This window comes from Morone saxatilis, unplaced genomic scaffold, assembly GCF_004916995.1.
Source record: "Morone saxatilis isolate NCDOM2014 unplaced genomic scaffold, NCSU_SB_2.0 Contig19, whole genome shotgun sequence".
NCBI classification, from domain to species: Eukaryota; Metazoa; Chordata; class Actinopteri; family Moronidae; genus Morone; species Morone saxatilis.
Window position 1 is genome coordinate 15,366,042 of NW_023339751.1, and position 19,598 is coordinate 15,385,639.

The 19,598-nt window shown below is 41.2% G+C and overlaps 1 protein-coding gene across 1 annotated transcript; it reads right to left on the reverse strand.

Moving 5' to 3' along the window:
- Nucleotides 1–1,683: 1,683 nt before the first annotated feature.
- wapla (WAPL cohesin release factor a) lies at nucleotides 1,684–19,364 on the reverse strand. The gene is made up of 20 exons (XM_035663374.1): nucleotides 19,058–19,364; nucleotides 17,958–18,374; nucleotides 17,090–17,801; nucleotides 15,094–15,401; nucleotides 14,875–15,005; nucleotides 14,018–14,113; nucleotides 13,312–13,470; nucleotides 12,514–12,650; nucleotides 11,468–11,579; nucleotides 10,523–10,753; nucleotides 9,609–9,720; nucleotides 9,337–9,434; nucleotides 8,981–9,057; nucleotides 8,282–8,457; nucleotides 7,286–7,401; nucleotides 6,896–7,132; nucleotides 5,907–6,123; nucleotides 4,851–4,939; nucleotides 4,653–4,748; nucleotides 1,684–3,718 (listed from the first exon to the last, which is right to left on the reverse strand). The coding sequence occupies exons 2-20, from the start codon at nucleotides 18,346–18,348 to the stop codon at nucleotides 3,653–3,655; spliced, it is 3,561 nt and encodes a 1,186-aa protein (XP_035519267.1). The 5' UTR covers nucleotides 18,349–18,374; nucleotides 19,058–19,364; the 3' UTR covers nucleotides 1,684–3,652.
- Nucleotides 19,365–19,598: the final 234 nt, after the last annotated feature.

Sequence of the window (19,598 nt, forward strand, 5' to 3'; positions counted from 1 at the left end):
ATGAATGGTTCTGCACGTTCCTGTCTCCGTTTCCTATCTTGGTACACAGGCAGTAAAATCCCTGTGTCGTGCGACAGCTTGATTTAAATTTACTGAAAAGGGTGTTGATGGTCAGCAAAGTAACTATTGAGTCTCTTCATAAACGCTCCACGACTCTCTGGGGCGTGCGCGAGTGTGCGTGTGACTGCGTCAGCGAGAAGAGGGCGTTTATCTCTCCAAAGACAACAGAGTTCTTACAGCTCGAGGGGACATCAGTAGGCAACACCACTGATGAGAAGATACTTGTGAATGTGTACATGTTTGCGTGTATTAGCACACAGAAAACATGTGTGGGTGTGTGCACTCAACTTTTAGCTGTTCAGGCACTGCGGTCAGAGGCTGAGTACTCACACCACCTAGTGGCATTCAGGCCTTGCATCATTCTGCCTTCAGAGGAAACAGCAGGAAGATGAAAGCCAAGGCAATGTTTACACCTGTAGACCTGCCTCCCATTCAGTCATTCCATTCACAACAACTCAAAGCAGGAGATGGAACACCAAATGGATGCGTATGGAGTTAAACAGAACATTTTTGCTATAGTAGAATGCATGTAAATAACACCATGGGAAAAAGTAAAAAAGCACTGCCACAAGGCTGAAATGAGTCGAGCCAGGGAAGAATGTGGACAGACAGAGGGAAAATGAAAGGACGAATGCTGGGGAAGCTGAAAAATTCAGTTGCTGTTCTCCCCCTTAGGCTGCGCAGCTTCACTGAGGCTTTTGATTGACGGGTGGGAAACATTAATCCCTGTGCTCTGCATCCTTTTCTCTCTCTCTCTCCCCCCTCTCTCTCTGCAGTGGACATCCTATCAATCTTGTTAACATATAGGAAACGCTGCGTTTCTCCTCCTCCTGTTTACTCTTATCCACTTTCTCACCACTGATCATCAGAGGGAACACACACTCTCTCTCTGCCTTTGACTTCCTACAACCAAAGAAATGTCATGTATAAGGTATAGAGGCAGATGAAAGGCAGAGGTGCCCGTCATCTATGTGCAAGATTCCTGCTCTTTGGAATTTAAATCTGCTACTGCCACAGTGTAATCACATATTTGCATGCTGTGCGATGAGACATAAAGACGTAATTACATGTTATCTGTGCACTGTTTACTCAACTTGTTACCCCGTCTTTCAGATTTAAAAGCCCGCATTTGTCCCCCGCTTGTTGTATCACGGTTGACACAGCTGTTCCCTGCATGGAATACGTGTTGCCAGATAGTATTTCACTACATTCCCCAGGCTCCCCAAGCTATTTGTAAGTTTGACTCCCGGCTAGCAACTGCAACAAGAATCTTTTGTTTCCATTATGCAGCAGTCAGTCAAGCTGAGGGGCCGTGTCCACAAACTGTCACCACTGAGTGCTGTTAAGTATACCGACCACGCTTTGGACTCTCACTCCATCCCAGCCAGTTTGTCAGGGAGAGAGACGTCTCTTACAGGCACAGAGACTAGCTAGAATACAGAGTTAGGCATTCAGGGGCTGCTACATGCACAATAGCAAAAAGAAACCAAACATCACTTCCGTTTGGTCAAGTGTTTACCTCCCGTAGCTCTGAATGCATGAAAAAGTTCAACTTACAAGTCTGCAAATGAAAGAAAGCATTAATGTTGTTCAAACAATTCAAGGAAGAAAACACATAGGGAGTGTACTGAAAGTAGCAACTTTTTTTTTTCTTTTTGAGATACAACTATTTACATGTAACCAAAGACAATGTCCTTGAAACGGGTACAAACAATTGTTTTCCTCCTCAATTTTTGTTTTCCAAATGACAACTCAGAAATATTGTATAAAATAAAAATATCAGCTTCAGGGAAAAAAGTAGTCTAAGCATTTTAAATGTCCATTAACGGCTATGTACAGGAGTATTTACATTCTAAAATTCCATTCAGACCAGAATTTTGCAAAGTAATTAACAGTAAACACAGTTGCAGTCATGTTCACTGCAGCCCTACAAACCAGATAAAACTAATCTGCTTATACAGTTATGGCTGTCATTCAAATCAGTGATCGTACATGTGAGCAGTACAAGGCGGAGGCGGAGGTTCATGTGCATCATTACAGGTAAAACACCACAAAAGAATAAATAAATGGGAGCTTAATGCATGATGTCCAATGCAATAACATCATGATACAACGGGAGTAAAAAATGAAAATAAAAAAAATTAACTACATGTGGCTGGACATACAGAGACATGACGCCATCAGGAAATTACCCATGTCGGTTAACAGGAACATAAAAATGACTTTTCCTATTTTAATAAACGCAGCGAGTTTTGAAGAACTTTTGCACGAGTTTAAGCCAAAACCACAATTCAAAGCAGAATCTGTCACATACGTACATGTATTATGCCCAGCCACTGAGCTGTGTCACATGGAATATACTGTAATGAGACATGTGAAACTTTAGACACAAATGGCATCTTGCTAGGTAAAGACGTTGCAAAGGAGAAAGCATTAAATTAAATACATTTTTTTAAAAAAATTAAACTTCATTACAAATTCAAAAAGGAAGCACAACCATCGATTCTTTTGAGTAATTCATCACACCTGTTATACCAGTTAAATGCATACTGTGATTTCATACTGTTGAATTAATTGGAATTTAAATAACCTAAAACTAAAATATGAACGAATTGATAATGGGTAAGAAGGAAATCCAAAATTCATTATAGCGTGTAATTTCCAAGTGCCATTATCGGTCAAATAAAGGACATGCTATCAACGTCGGCATGTCACGCAGTAATTCATAATATGGGTTTAAATGAAAAAAATGCCCTCAAAAGGAAGAAGAGAAAAATCTAAAGACATATGAGAGAACACCTATGCAACTTGCTAACTCGCAGTTTACCAACTTAACGGGCACAATGAGAACAATAAAATCAAAGCTTAAAAATACTCTTTCCCTTAAACATTCAAGCCAACAGCAAACATGTAAGTAAATGAATGTATGCATTCAAATATCATTCCACACAAGTTTACACATAGACATCATTCTAACATCCATGAAAATGATTGGTTTTTTCATGCTAATCAATGATTTCACCCTTGGCTTTGATGTGGAGAGTGGAGGTTAAAATATAATGACCCATAAAATTTGATTCGGTGGTTCACACTCCAGCTAAGCGACCGAGAATCGAGAGCAGACAGCAGACAAAGAGACTCCGCCTCAGTGGGCCGTTACTGTCCAACCTTTGGGGACGTTTCATAAAAGATCTACTTTGTGTCTATCTTCATGTGACATTGCGCAGAGTATTTTGAAACTTTAGCCTAGCTTCTGCCTGATTCCCAGTTACCTGAGGATGGATCTCGGACTCTGAATGTGGCGTTCAGTGGAACTGAAGGAACTGCGTGTCCGTCAGCTAGCAGGGGCTTTGGTTCATGCTGTGCTCCTGAAAGGGAGTGAAACTTTAATATTTGTGTGTTTACACGCACATCGGCGTACGCCTCTATCGGTGAAAATCCAGACTGGTCACAGCATTGGGTGATCTGGTGAAGTCAAGGGAATGCTGCTGAGTCACCAATAACCCGTTGTGGCTCCTGTCGGCTAGGGGGCACCCGAACAGCCTCGGTTCCCTTTAATGTGCAGAATGTGAGTTTGCCGTCTAGCTGTCTGCTAAAGGTGCTCCAGGTAGTCGATGACCCGCGAGATGGACTTTTGTCCTGTGGTGCCCATTGCACACTGTGAGTGGAGATAGAATGAGACAAAAAAAAAAGAGAGCGTGAGGGCAGTAACATGTACAGCTGTACTTGGGAGGTCTTGTTAGGCAAAGACGATGATGATTCTCGAGGATGTTTGAGCTTCTGTTCACTTGAAAAGGATATTTATGAAACAGATGGTTCCAGTCTTCACTTCTGACAGGATGAGTCACATTCAAAGCTGCTGCGAAATGCACATCTGCGACTGTAACTGTTCAGTGTAATATTAATGCTTGAATTATTTTGAAATTACCATGCATATCACTACGTGAATTATGCTGCTTGGATACACAAGAATCATATTTAATTGATAATTTATTGATCGCAAGTGATACTACAGGCTGTGCAAGCGATATTAGACTGGCTTATTGAGAGATGTTTTCAATGAGTGACAGTGAGAGAGCCTTTGCATATAATGGCGTTTAGAGCCCTTTCAGACATTATGCATTCCTCAATCTCTGCATTAATGAAGGGAACAATAATAAAAGCTTCCATTATCATCCAAATTCTAGTATTTTCTCAGAAAGGAGCAGGATGAAGGTGCAGAAAGAGTGCAAAAAGAGAAACTATATTTCAAACTAAAGGCAAATCTGCTGTTATACAAAATCACTGAACTGCAAAAAGGTTTATTTGATCCAGGCCAACACTGCACAAAAGTGGGCTTATGCTCAATGGGTCCAATTAAAGGGCTTTTTGTAACTTCAATACAATTTGCCTGGAGCAAAAAAAACATGTTTAGGTGCTAACAAGAAATCTTCAGTATTCGGTCGCATGGAAAATTATGACTTATATTCTAGGATCAAAATCAATCTGTCACTTTAGTACAAGTTTAATTCTAATGCGTGTCTCATTTCTTTTATCATAATGGTTACAGCATCATGCAACAACAGAAGGCCTGCCTGGGAAATCATACTCACCGTGAGGTTCATGAAACTCAAGAACTTCTTCAGCATTTCTGTCATTATGGAGAAATCCCCTTTAGGCAGATTTTCTCTCACAGTAGTCATATTTACCTGAGAGGGGACAGAGATGTGGGTGAGCAACAACATGAATATCTGTGAGTGGGAAAAAGAATCTCCAATCATACTGTGTATGTGTGCGTCTGATAGTCTCACCTGGCTGCCCTGGCAGAGGCAACCCAGCAGCAGAGCGGTGTAGGAGGCAACAATGCTGTCTTCCATATGCTTGCCTGCATGCTGCAGAGCTACACCAAACACGAGGGAGAAAAGAATAAAAATTCACAATTGCAGATACACACACCACCTCTTTTGGAGGAGAGGGGTTTAAGCACTTATGGTAGAAACTGCTGAATAAATACAAATTTAGGCTGGAAACCTCCCCGTGAGAAGGACTCTAACTGTAATTCACTGATAAGTTACCCTACAGGCTGCACCATGGCTAAAATATTCACTCAAAGTTGCCAATAGTGTCCTAATTGTTACTGTGCTTATTGGAGGCAAAATTTAAAAAGGAACAGCAAAGAAAACTAAACTAACTAAAACTAAACTTGCAATTCAAGCATCTGAATAACATAGCTATACAGTGCATGAGCCACTTTTATTGTGAATTCATCATTTTATCACTGAAACAAAAAAAATTACTTGCTGAATCTGTTTACGTTAACAGCTGATTTAAATCACCAAAAATAGCCGTTTTTATAAATTTGGTGCACAATCAGTGGTTGTAAGGGAGTGATACACAATTGCCTACAAAATACAAAACAGCTGCAGTATTCTGTCAAACACTAGAGGAATCATGGGTTTATTAGGGCTGCAACTACCACACATTTTCAATATAGAATAATCTGCCTAATTACTTTCTCAATTCATTGTTGGGTCTATAAAATAATCAGAAAATGGTAAAAATGTCAGCTGAGTAACTGGAACTAGGTAATTTGGCCTGAGAAATCGATTATCAAAACAGTTGCTGCTAGTCGATGAATTGCTTCAACTCTACTGGTTATATACTGCGTTTAAAGGCTTTGTAATACGGAGGCATACTGCACGTTTAGCCTGACCCTGTTGCATACAACTTTCTCTTCCTCCAACTTTGATTAGTTGAGAAGCAAAAAAAGCCCAAAATATTGTTGCCAAGCAGTAATCACCACTTCACTATACATTAACCACATTTGTATTGATTATGATTTTATTCAAACACACACAAACATCTACCTTTATTTAGGTCCAACTCCTCATCCTCCTCCTCTTTCTTCTCATTCTCTTTCGTCTCTGTTTGGCTGTCGTTGGTTTCGGCTGCCACCCACTGGATCTCTCCCGATGTCTCCTGCCACTCTCCGCTTTGGTCCAGTGCTGGCTTGGGCGCCTCGCTGATGAGGTCATCAGTCTTGGCCTCAGCCAGGATGGCAGCGCGCTCCCTCTCCAGGAAGAACTAGGATTAAATGAACAGTTGTGAACAACCAACACAAACAGCAGATTCTTAATAATTCAAAGGGAATTAAGGAATTGCAGTTAAGCATGATAACCAAGGTAATTCTTCAAGGCAAGGTCAGAAAGCAACCCTTTAAGCTATAAAACACTTTACGTCTTAAAAGGTGAAATGTAATTTAAAAATTAATCACAAATTTATTATCAAAGGTTCCTTTCAGGCTTTTAGAAAACGTCTGTGCTAATGAGTCTGTTGGGAAAGGAGTTTGGTTAAAAGTAATATAAAAAAACTTGCAACATTAATAAATTGATATTTCTATCTCAACTCCACGGATGAGTGTGCGTCGATTCACACCTGCTTATTACTCAGTGTTCAAGCTGTCAAATGTATGCAATTTTAAACCTGCACATCATCTACTTAAAATGCACTGAAGGGTACAGCTTATAGTTGTGTAGCAGGATATGTAGCACAGAGCAAGAATTTGAAACGATGATACAGCAATATAGCATCATCCATATTCAAATAATGTACCAGATGATGTTTCAACTATCTCCCTGAGAAAACAGGTGAAACACTGATTCACCTGTTCATGGAACACAAAGTGCTCCTTAAAGAGCGAAAACATTGTTTTTTTTCCTCATGACTGCTCATCATTAACAGTTTCTGCTCACATTGTTACTTCAAAAGAAATCATGTAAAACTCCCCTGTAGCCAGGACAAAAAAAACACAATGACAGCTGAAATATTTATTAATGAGTTCTGGCATAATTCCTACCTTCACCAGGGCAGCCAAAGCACCGGAGGACTTGGGCTTGTCAGCCCCGTCTCCCAGAGTCTCAGTTGTGTTTGGTGGTGCCGACGCTGACGTTGCAGCTGTGTCAGATTGTGTTGGGTCAGCAGGCTGCATCAGGCTGTCTTCCAGACAGGTGTTGTCGAGAAAGTACTCCATGTCCACCAGACAGTGGCGGTTTCTAGAGCTGTACTCCACAAGGTTAATTAGCAGACCCAGACCCTGGTATACACACACACAAACACACACACAACAGAATACACAAATGAGATACACATGTACATACGGGCACAGACAACAAAGCAAACACAGCTTGGCAGAACATGCTTTTAACAACTATCTGGTTTTGTTTTGTTCTGTTCAGGAGCGCCTTACCAGTACTCGCACGTCAAAGCGCTGCTCCTGGGGGATGTAGTGTGGAACTCGAAGGACGCAATTCAGAGCAGTTACTATTAGCTGCTCCTGCTCACCTGTCTTAGTGCTTCCCCACTCTGCAGACAAAAATAACATCATTATTTTCCTATGTGCATACTAGTCAACGCAAGTCCCTGCTGAGCACCTGAACATTACATTTCATGGAGACATTTATATATACACCAACTAATCTTGAAGTAATATAAATGACCACATTAATGCGAATATATTCCTATACTGATACTATACATCACAAGTAGGGTTGGGGGTCGAGAGATGGTTCTATAAAGGACCCAGCTCCAAATTCCTCAAAATCCTAAATTAATAAGGTTTAACTTATCGATACTGCCATCAAGACTGGTGGGTCCTATAAACATCTCGAGTAGGGCAGAAACTACTCCTATGCAAATTTAAGTCTTAAGTTTGTTTAATCCATATAACTATATACAGCACATTGTGTTTGGCATGGATGATTAGCACTGTTGCACAGCGCACTTTGGAGAGAGAAAAGAAGTGAGGGGCAAAGAGGAGAGATGATAAAGTTTGGGATAATTTTAAGCAAAAACAAAAACGAAAACACCATTCAGTGTCTGTTGAAAAACCGAACTATCATACCACAATAACACAATGTTAGCACTTCACTTTGAAAAGCTAGTTCGCTAGCAGCTACAAGTCATTATTCTTATATTACCATCCAATTAAGAGAAGTATTGCTAATGGTATTAATAAAGAGTGATCATTAAGTAGTCTCAAATATCAGTCAGTATCAATATCAGTAAAAACATTTAGTCCTCATCCCTGATCACAATATTGCAAATGTATGCAATATCACATAAAATATTCTAAACTAATGCACAGCAGTGAAGCACAGTTCATTGCTACAATAAGCCATATTAATTCACAATACAATACACAATATCCAGAAAGGCCACATGAAAGCAACACGAAATGAAATACCATTGTCATGGGTAAGGTTGAGCAGCACCCCTATGACAGCCCTCATGCAGTCCTCCACCGCCTTGCCCACGTTACTGAAGCTGCAGTGGGGCAGCGCTGCACCCGACAAGGACACAGAGCTGTTGTTTAACGCCCTGCTGTACCGCTGGATCATATCCTCACAGTACCGCAAAGCCCTGATGGAAGTAAGAAAAAAAATATTGATGAGAAATAGTTCAGAGAAAAGTCAAGAGGCAGAAATGAGGGACATTTGTAAAAAACAAACACAAGGGTGAAGGAGGAAGAGATTAACATAAACAGAGAGCAGGAGATTTAAAAACACAGATACGGTGTGTCCACCAATACAGAAGTATTAATCCAAGCTCAACCAGATCAACATTTTCTGACAAGAGCAGAGCATCCAAATCTTTACTGGCTACGATGCTGATAATTATGGTAATGCAGGAGCTACTTCTGTTAAAGTCTATTACATTAAGGTCTATGCCTTACTTATTATTATTTTGCTAGCTTATGTAAGGAGAAGATTCATTAACAGACATGCACGTAAAATACCCATAATAACCCTGAGGACACTCAGTAGTTTTGTAACACTACTGGGTACAATAGTGTTACAAAAAAGTAGAACGGTAAACTGAATGAACTGTTGTTAAAACTGTTGTGTCCAGTCAATAGTAGCTCCAAGCTGTATCTGGTGCTCACCTGGCAGAGGAGACAATGAGTTGTGAGTCTTTGTAGGCAATCAAGTAACCCTGGTTTTCTGGGTTCTGCACTGTCACCTGTTGGCAGAAGATGAAAGAGATACAATCAATACAGGGGAAAGTACATTGAAGGGCTCAAAAAGTCACCAAGAAAAAGAAAATAAGGGGAGACACCTGACCTCAGACTTTTGATGAGAGGCATTTTAAGCGACAGAGTTAATAACAGACATTTAGTGTTTTAAACAAAGCCTTTCATCAGGTAACAATAAAAGTTAACAACCAATTCACAGTTCTCAGTACCAAACCCCTCTTGTCTTTGAGTGTCACTCTTGTATAACTTGACAGAGCTATACTTACGCTTTCAAGCACTCTCAGACACCTCTCAGCCCCCCATAAAGATGCTACGAGGTTCTCCTTGTCGTCCTCTTGGCTCAGGTTGTGCACACACTCTTTAACTGTGGCAACACAACACACAAGGAACATGACTATTACACATCCTAAAAGCTGCATGGAAGTCAGTAGCTGCGACAACTGACCGCTGAAAGCAGAACTTCACACATATACACAAATAGACTTGCAAACCACCCGCCTATTCCCACATATGTACTATGCTTCTCACACACACCTACCTTTGTCTACAATATGGTCCAAACCTCCCAGTAACCGCAGTTCTTCTTTAAACCAATCCCCAGCTCTCTTGGAGGTTAGAGAGAGCAGTGTCTCCATGGCGAGGTGGCCAGTCTACAACAGAAAAAACAATATGTAAAATCTGCAATATTCTTACAGGATCTTTCCAAATGTATTTACTTTATTTGGCATGACACCCTTTGTACCCACAGTGCAATGAGGACATGAGCACATTTTTAAAAATTATTTGATATTATTGTGCTTGATGTCTTTATTACAAGTTCACCATTTCATAATTAGTCAAATATAGTATAGTATCAGTCTAAAATAGGCTAATAATCTACCATCTCATAAAGAAGATGACACCAAATGTGAATAGTGCCATCTCTGTAAAACAACCCCCAATCTACTCAAGTAGCTCATCTATACAAAATGACTAGAATCATTTTCCACAGTATCCCATATGAGAAGATGGGGCCTAAGTGTTTAGACATTACACAGTGGTGTTTTATATTACTAAAGATAGTGTTTCTGTAAAACATGAATTTTGTTTTAATAAAATCGTAAAATGGATGTGGTGTGAAAAAATATAAGATTTTAATTTCAGGCCATATTGCCCAGCCCAATCTACATGCATCCATTATTTGAAGACAACACATATCTTCCACAAGCAGGTACTACATTCTAAAAACAACTTAGGAACAAGTGAAGAGTACAAGAGAGCATGGACTAATGAAACCAGATTAGACTGACATTTTATGCTCAATTTGACAAATTAAGCTTTTACAAAAAGCATTTCCAATGAGGCTATTTATTTATTTATTTTTTAAAGAGATAAATGGTGGTTACTTGTTTGAACTGAGGTACAGGCGAAGCTCTTTTGTTATGTTTATTTCATCACTTAAGCACAACCCACCGTGATGTTCTCCAAGTCAAGGTGCTTGTTGTGCACAGTCTCACACAGCTTCCTGATTTTCTCCTTGACCTTTTCCACCTCCTTTGCGGTGAGCTGATCCTGGTGGGCGGAGTAGTCCTGGTCCAGCTCCAGCAACTTGATCATAAGCTCCAGGCACGCCCTGTCCAAATCCATGTTAAGACGATCCCGACTCAAAATGTACATCAGGGCGGCCGTGCACAGAGCGAGGTTCTGATAGAATGATAGAGAGCAGCTTTTATAAAGAGGTATAGTTGATGTTGAGCATACAGCAGAGTGACCAGGTGAACTACAGTTTGAACACACTGGATCAGTGTGAAAAATGTGAATACCTGTCCACGATGACTGCAGCATTTTCTAAGTTAGGAGACTTGGATTGGAGAGTAGCTAACAGTTATGTGTCTGTGCAACCAAGGAACGTTCTCACTAGAAACACTGCACACTAAGAAAAGGTTCCTCTTCAAGGATGAATGAAAATGTACTTAAAACATCAAGGTGTTGACTTAAATGCAATAATTCAAAGAAATAATGACTTAAATAACTGCAGGCATGTGGAACTAAACATCCTCTACATTTGCAAATATTGGAGGTGTTGATCAAGATAAAACATTACCCTCTTCACATTAAATGTAGTATGCCATTTTCTATAATGCTGCTCTGTAGCATACGTGTCATTCTGCCATTGCAAGCTACTTAAGGTTAGTAACAAAATACAGACAATTAAGTAACAAGTGCAGTCTAAAATGCAGGTATTCAAACAACATCAGGCCATGGCAGTTAATGGCAACAATACATTTAAGTGTATAACACATTTGAAACAACAACACCACATTAAAGGAAAAGGAAGATATATTCAGAAGATAAACACACTGCCATAACACATATTACCATTTGTCACTAGGTTTTTAGGGAAAAGGTTTTACTGACCGGGTGTTGTGGAGCATCACTGAGCATTTTGAAGACCTGTGCCACTTTCCCTCTGGCCCGCAGGTGCATCCTGAAACTGGGCATGGCACACCGCGTGGCCAGGCTAATTATACTGGAGCAGTTAAAAAGGGAAGAGAAAGGAACAATTACAGAAATGTTGGGTCAAATTTTTAGCACAAGAATGATGAAAACTGAGATGAAGGAGACAGAAATCAGTATCACCATTTGTGATTTTCATCTTCAACATGTTTTGAGGTGTATTTCTACTCTTCTCACCCTCTTGTGCATGTGTAAAGACTGAAAAACATCCTAAAAAAGGAGGCCAGATTCCCTGCAGCTTTTTTCTGAAGTCAAGGTCCCATTTTCACAACAGAATGGCTATATGCTTTATCAGACTACAGAAAAACAAGCTTTATCTCGGCATATTACCTCAACCGACGGTGGAAATGGAAGTGAGACGCATAAACAGAAAAGGACAGAGAGCAGAGGGGGAAAATATGGGTACATACATGCAGTCTCTATACGGCTAATTATTTTTGTGTTAATTAAAAAAAACAATAATTATTTCAAATAAAAACCACAAGAATGCCAGAAGCCGGTGGACTGTATATGTATATATATATATATATATATATATATATATGAAAACTGTCAGTATTGGTATATTCCGTGTTTAAAAAAAACAAACCCATTTGTGTTCTCAGGGTTTTTTTAAATATATTCACTTTGTATCATTACCTCCTGCTGCTCTCTGTAAGAATAACAATTAGTGTTTTATTAAATTAGGGATTGTTGCATAACTTTGATCAACTAATGCAGCTGCTCGTCTAACTGCTTGATAAATAGGCGAATACTAAATTACACAAACAAATGTTGGGTGACAAGTGCTTGTACCATTCAATCATACAAAACAGTACCAACAACATGCAACTAGAAAACAAAAAAAGATGTGTATCTATTGCTGTCAGAGCAGACTTGGAGCCTCTAAGTGCTCCTCTGTAGAACGTCACAAAAAAAGGCAGCACTAAGTATTTTATTCCACTTACCTAAGGCATCTTGTGTTGAGTGGCTGACTGCTCTTCAGGCCTGTCTCCAGGTACTCAAAATCATCTGTGAACTCTTGATTCTCTCCGAACTCCACCACGTCATTGAAGTGCTTCACATGCTGCACCACCGTGTACAGCTGGTGAAGGGGAATGGGGTTAATTACAGCTAATTGGGAAGCAGCGCGACTGTCCAGAGAAACAATCAGCTCACACAAACACAATGAGAGAATTGCTCTCATTGTTAAATTCCTCTATATTGGTTTCATTAGCAGCAATAGCTGACTGCGCTAATACCCCTCATCAATAAAAGCTCAGCATGTGGAGTTAGGCCCTGATCAGCAGTTGATGCTGTATGTTTACCAGCATCAGTCATGCTGTGTGTGCACTCAGCATGACACAGGAGGGAGGACCTGGGTTTAAGATAACACCAGAGTGTAGTGACAGCTTAGCCAAAGCAATTTTACCTCAGGGGATGTGTGGCCAAAAGGCAAATGACACAAGCTGTAGGGAGTTTAAATTAACAGCAACTGTTCTCATTCAACTCACGCTGGGGTTCAAATAAACAATAGTGAGCTTGACATCAAATCAAATGAATACTGCCCCTTTACTGCATAGCCTCCATCAAATGGGGAAAAGTGGCTTGGTTGGGTAACAAAAAGAAAGCTTATTTCATATCAGCATGCAAACAAATGTAGTAAAAACTAAATAAATAATAAAAATTTAGTTGCAAAAGACAGTGCCTCCTCTCTCGCCTGTTCCCCAGCAGCCTAAAAGCATCTCAGTCTGCTCCGGACTCACCTCCTTGTGCTCCTTCCTGCATTTGAGCGCTGTGACAATATCCTGGTTGAGTCGCGTGGGGATGGTCTCAGACTTAATGACCTTGGGCGGTGGTGGAGGGGCTTTAAACAAGCCATCATCTTTATGGGAGTTGCTGTCCTTGCTGCTCGATAAAATTGCCTGAGGAAGAAAAGAGGCGGAGAATTGGGGCTCATACCAAAGAAGCAAAATCTGTTTAATGACATGTCCACAAGATTTACCACAGCTGAATAGTCTGTTAAGCACACAAGTCTTTAATAAGCGTTGTTAACAGATGTCAGATGAGGTAGTGCAAAGTTAAAAACAACTTCAAAATCCCAGTTGCCAGACTCTGATTAGCTTGTCTCTGAACAAACATTTATTTCCATGGGGGGAATTCAACACAGAATATGTAAGTAAACCCAGGTTCACTTGTCTGAGAAAATAACTACATTTGCACAGAAAGAGACTAATTAGAGCAATTAGAGCGAAACTGTTGACTACTAAGAGACCAATAAACAATATCCTGGATTGTGGACAGTGGGGAATGGGGAATTCTGTATCAAAAAAACATGTCACTAGTTATTAGCATAATGTTATTTGCCTACTTTGAGCGTCAAATGAATGCATACATTTCAAATGACAACTTTAAAACGTCACAAAAAAGCCAAACACAATACCAATAACCACTAAGAAAGCAATATCTTACCGGAGCAGTTTGAGCTCGAGAAAGTGGAGGCACGGGAATCTCTTCAGGCTCGGGTTGGTTCCAGTGACGAGCGTTGTACACAGCCTTAGCAGGCGACTGGAACCCAGTAAGAATTTAAGAATTGGTAAGTTGGCTAATCAGAGACACAGCATAACACCTGATATGACATTTATTACCATGTAAAAAAATAAATGTATAATATGTATATTCATTAATTCATTGATGGGTAACTTTGATCACAGTAAAAATATCCAGGCAGCCAAAGCTCAAATCAGTATGGAGCTTTGGCTTAACACGGACTGTATAGAAACACTTCCATCTTAATCTCCATAAACAATTTTTGCACAAAATTTAAATAACTGTAGTGAATTAGCACAACTGAACAAATAAATATTGCATACTGCAATCATGGTGATAGACTGAGACAACAGCAGCCTCAGTGTGGAGCACAACAGTCCCCAAGCAGCGCAAATGGGAAACTGAAAATGACACACTGTGCGACTCGATTATATGTGGAAACAACCATGTACAGAGTTGTGTCGATGATGTAGGAACAACAAACACACAGAATTAAGAGGACAGACCACAAATAACCCAAAGCTACTGCAAAACATGATGTGGGCATTGCACAAAATACCACAAATCAAAGTGGAGTTATTCAGATATATATGGGCCTGACCAAGAGGCAATATTCAAACCCCCTTCATAATAAAAGACAATGTACAGTGCATCCTACTGAACACACATTACTGCTGTATCATAGAATCACATTACATTAAATGACTAATTTTTCTTTGATGCTCTCACTCTTTCTCAGGCAAAGAAACACAAAGACTTTTTCTAACACGCTCAGTTACCTTTTTGGGTCCACTGAATATCTTTTTAAAGCCACTCCCGATCTCCTTGGATTTGTCACCCGGTTTCCCTGAGCGTCCTTTCTGGCCCTCAGCGCCACCGGGACTGGAGTCATCAGAGAAGTCAAAAGCATCTGTTGGAGAAACCAGGACCAATATGTGAATGGACTGGACTGATATGGTATGGATGACCATGTCTCTATAAGTTAAGGATCAGCTCACCTGTATTGCTGCTGGCCTGGCTGTCCTGAGAGTCACTGGTATGAGGGCTGTCCAAACTGGAGCTCAGGGCAGCTAAGGCCGCAGCCGCCTTCTTGGCCTTCTTCTCTTTGACCTGAGAGCTCTCCTCGTCGCTGTCACTCTCACTCAGGTCGTCGAAACCAAAGTACTTGATCTTGTAACTACTCTTGCCTGCCATTCCACCTTCAGGGCTTACCTCACCCTCCTGGTCCTCTTTGTCCTCAAAGCCAAAAAACTCGAGCTTCGTCTCAGCCTTGGTCTTCCTTGTCTTTGTCTGGGTGGGTCTGAACCTGGGAAGACACACAAAGAGGATTTGTTTGTATAGTTGTTTTTTTTTTACAGAGACTGTGGGAATGCAGGGTAAACTGCAAGCAAAACAAAAAGCAACCACTGAAGCTAAACAAATAAAAGAAAACAAGACTGAGAAGTAGGTGTTCAAACTTTTGTGCACATCAATGAACAGAACACTTCTTTAAAGTCAGACAACACAATGCTACTGTTTAGAAACACTAAAGCATGATACATAATAGACCTGTAATGGACCACAAATACTACATGCACTAATGGCAGTGTCTCCAACGAGCTGAGCTAGAGAGTGAAATGGAAAACAATTCTCTTCTACTTACTATCACACAAGTCAATTCAGTCAGGATGGGTAATGTGACAAATATATCAGTGATTGGCTGATTCCATCGCTGGTTGGTTTTTTGGGGCAAATTTTTGTCATTTTATTTTGATCATTTCATTGTCTGCCTCCAAAGAGCCGCTGCTCAGAGACAGACGTTCCTCGGCACAGTACACACACTGAGAAGAACAAGTGAGAGAAAAACCAGCTGTAGAGCCAGAATATTTTCACTGCGGCTCCGACCAGGACTCGGACTCCAGGGATGACAAAGACACGTCGGGAAAGGAGAGGCACGAAGTGGGAGGGGGGCGAGAGGGAGATCGGGCATCGGAGAGGCAGCAACGGCACGTAGAGCCCGATTATTTTCCCATCTAACTTGGTAAAATGGTTGACACAAGAGTTGGTGAGTTGTAACAGTGGAGAGACGGTGTGGTGAGTTTTATTTTGTTTCTGTTGAGTTTGAACAAGGTGTGTTTTAAGATGATTTAATAAGGCAATTATGGTCTTAAACTACCATAAACTAGAGAAACTTAAATTCAGAAGTTGAATAGTTCTATGTTTCTGTTTAATGAGGTTTTATATATTTCCTTTCTTTGAGTTTGTTCGTTTGTTGTAGAGATCTTGCTCGTAGTGAACTCATCTCCCACCTGAATCTACTAGGGGCGGCGTATGTATGGGACTGCCGTTATATACAAATGTGCCAATATATCTGCAATCTTAAGTTGTTAGGCTGACAGTGGCTGCTTTTTCATTTTAAACATATCACCAACCCTACACTATATGCCATGACATTGACACGCACATACCCATCTAGATCTATACAGTATGCCTTTGTGCTATACTTTGGCAGCAAGGAACACCTCCCAGTACAGTACATGCCTTTAGAATAAGAGCCTTGCAACACCACAATTGATTATACTACTTTAATCCCACTTCTTCCCACTTCCATTTTGTAATTGCATCGACTGTATAAAAATGCCACACCTCATAACATAACTTAATGAATAAAAGGTATTTCTCCTTCAGACATCTATATTAACTGCCTATACTACAGTGCACATTTTGCTCAGCGTCACACAAATCATATTTCATAGGATTCAGACCTAATGGTGAATCCAGTGAAGTTATTAACTGGTTTATGGATATGAAGAATAATATAAAAGTGATGGCTGGCGGGCGGTACTAAAAATCAAATACTTCACGCATGACACAAAAGTAATGAAAGCTTATAAATATCACCAATATAAATTTGGGGGTAAGAAAATAACTACCCTCCCTAATATAAGGATTTAGAAGACAACTTTTAAGGAATGTTCTCCACAATGCAGACACATAGAAACCATAGAGACTTACCTGTTAGATTTGGGTGGGGGAGCATCTGTCTTCTTCTTCATCTGGCCAGCTTCTCCAAGGTCGGCAGGAGCAGCTGGGGTGACCAGTTCATCAATGCTCCGCTCTATTGAGTCCTGGATGGTGACGTTGCATACTGACAGACACGAAGGGTGCAGGACTGTGTAGTCCCGTACCCTCCCACCACCCCTGCCTGCAGGCTTGGCTGCAGGCTTGGCTGCTGTTTTAGCATTGGCAGCAGTACTACTTGCACTAGCAGAAAGGACACTGTTGGGTTTACCTTGGGCACTCACTGTTTCTGTGAGCTTGTTGCTATTTTCAGCAGGTTCAGGGGACATTTTGTTAGACTTGCCAGGGCGCTGGTATTTCTTGCAATTTGAGGCCCTTAGAGTAAATGGGGAAGGGGGGATGTTGTCCACTGGTTCTGGTGGAGGCTCCTGCTCAACACTTTGCATCTCGTCGGATGGCAGTCCATCATACGAGGAAGAGGTTTGGAAGTCTCTGCTACCACCTGGTACATCAGTGGACAGTTTAAGGAAGGTGTCTACATTAAGAGGGGAGGAAATGGACGTCTGGGACAATGAGAGTTTGTGATCATCAGAAGGGATTGTGTTGGACAAAGAGATCATGAATGCAGGTTTTTGGTTGCCATCTGATGTACTTTTGAACCGGGGCTGATTATTCTTAACAACCTTCACTTCGGGTGGTAGCTTGCCTATGAATGGAGAAGAAAATTACAGGCGGTCACATAAAAAAAAAAAACTGACATTCAAACAAAATGGCTTTCAGAAACTATCCATTAAATGAACAGGTACAGATAAATAATTCAACGAGGGTTTGCTACAGACAGTAAACTCACTGTTTTACTTACTTGTGAATGTGGCCGTTGAGGTTGCAGAGCTCTGTGCAGAAGTCACAACAGTGGCCGTCCCCCCGCCCTGCACTGCGGTCGCCTTCTTCACGTTCCCATCAGTGACTTTCGACTGGGACACGCTGTCAGAGGACACGGTCTTGCAGGACTCATCATCACTGTCAAATCCGAATGGGTCTTCTTCGCTGTCGCTGTCCTCAAGCCGGGGCCTCTTGGGAAGCTCAGAAACTTCTGGCTTTAAAAGGGGCCTTTTGGTTCCCAACTGAGCCTTGTACGTGGTCTCCCCCCATTTGGTTGTTAGTGTGGGCTTCTTATTGGAGAAGACCTCTTCAAATTTAGAATTAGCCTCCCCTCCCTTGCGGTTGTATGTTTTACCGAATCTGGATGTCATGTCGGCTGCTTTATGTTACATATTCCCTGTGAATAGAGGCAGGGGACATTGAACATTTAACACAGGAGTCAAGTAAATTGTACAAACAGCAGGAAACGCACAGCTCCGCTAAAGTATGTCTGATAGGTAATGTAGAAAAAAAATAAAAAAAAAGACCGCAGTATTGCACCACGTTTCTGGAACATGCAAAAGAGATGACCTATGTTTCTCAACAATCACACTGGGAAGGTTGGATTAATGAACTCGGTGTTAGCTCATAAGTCTGTGTCAACTGTGGGTTGTTAGCACACCAACTTAGCCCGGCTAGCTCGCTAGCTCAAGCAACAAATCCTTCAAATAACATTATCGGTCGTTTATGAGCAATACGACATGAAGCTAGAGCGACCCGGGTGAACTTTAGTGAAACTTGAAATGTCTATAGTACCTAACGTAGCGCTGACAGGACAGTTAACCCACCACTGTTAACCCAGCTCGGCCTGCTCCTGCTTGTAAAGTTACTATAAAGTTAGCAATTAGCCGTTAGCTTCAACGCTGCTAAACTGTGCTAACGATAGTCCCCTGTTTACATTTCACACCCGACTGCATCAAATGTGGAGGATTTTCGGAGCGTTTTGAATGCAATCGAGTACTTTAACGTTTACATTTGAATGCGAAGATTAAGATTTAAATACCACCGTGAGCACAAAAGGATAGCATCACACACCGTTACCTTTCAACTCCAGCAACCAGTTAAACGTCCGGTTGTTTTTTAGCCAGCCGGCTAGGCCTTAGCTCCCACTGGCGCACAAATCAAGCGGGTAAAGTCCGTTAAGCGCAGAAGAAACAACACTTGAAACACATCTCCAACCCGAATACGCCCCCGGAGCAATGCTCGTTAGCGAAGAAAAGCGACAAAAACGCACCCGTAGCTCTTATAGTCTAAAAATAGTGGATAATCCGGACTTTTTGCATTCTGTGGAGCTACTGACGGCCATTACAATATCCCCTCCCTCCGAGTTCCCTGGCAAGACCCCCAAGAAGTGCGCCGCAAGAAGGGAACTGGCCAATCAGCGGCGGGGAGGTTTCCCTGTGCTTTGACACTCAGTCAGCAAACCCGACTGTGATTGGTTTAAAGGTGAAACCATAACAAACGATAGGGGGCGCTGGAGGATCACATTAGTTGATTCAAACTGAAAGACGTGCCAGAGAGAAACAGTGCTGATGGAGTCGACTGCTGCTGCCGTTCATCGCTCACTCGCTCTGTTTAAAGT

What these genes read in the sequence shown, in the direction of transcription:
- wapla (XM_035663374.1), bottom strand. Translation starts at nt 18,348, where the DNA reads ATGACATCCAGATTCGGTAAAACATACAACCGCAAGGGAGGGGAGGCT. An exon ending in GCAGGAAGGAGCACAAGGAG is followed by an intron (nt 12,651 to 13,311) that starts GTGAGTCCGGAG and finishes CCCCTTCACCAG; the next exon opens with CTGTACACGGTGGTGCAGCA. An exon ending in CAACCTTACCCATGACAATG is followed by an intron (nt 7,402 to 8,281) that starts GTATTTCATTTC and finishes TTTTGTCTGCAG; the next exon opens with AGTGGGGAAGCACTAAGACA.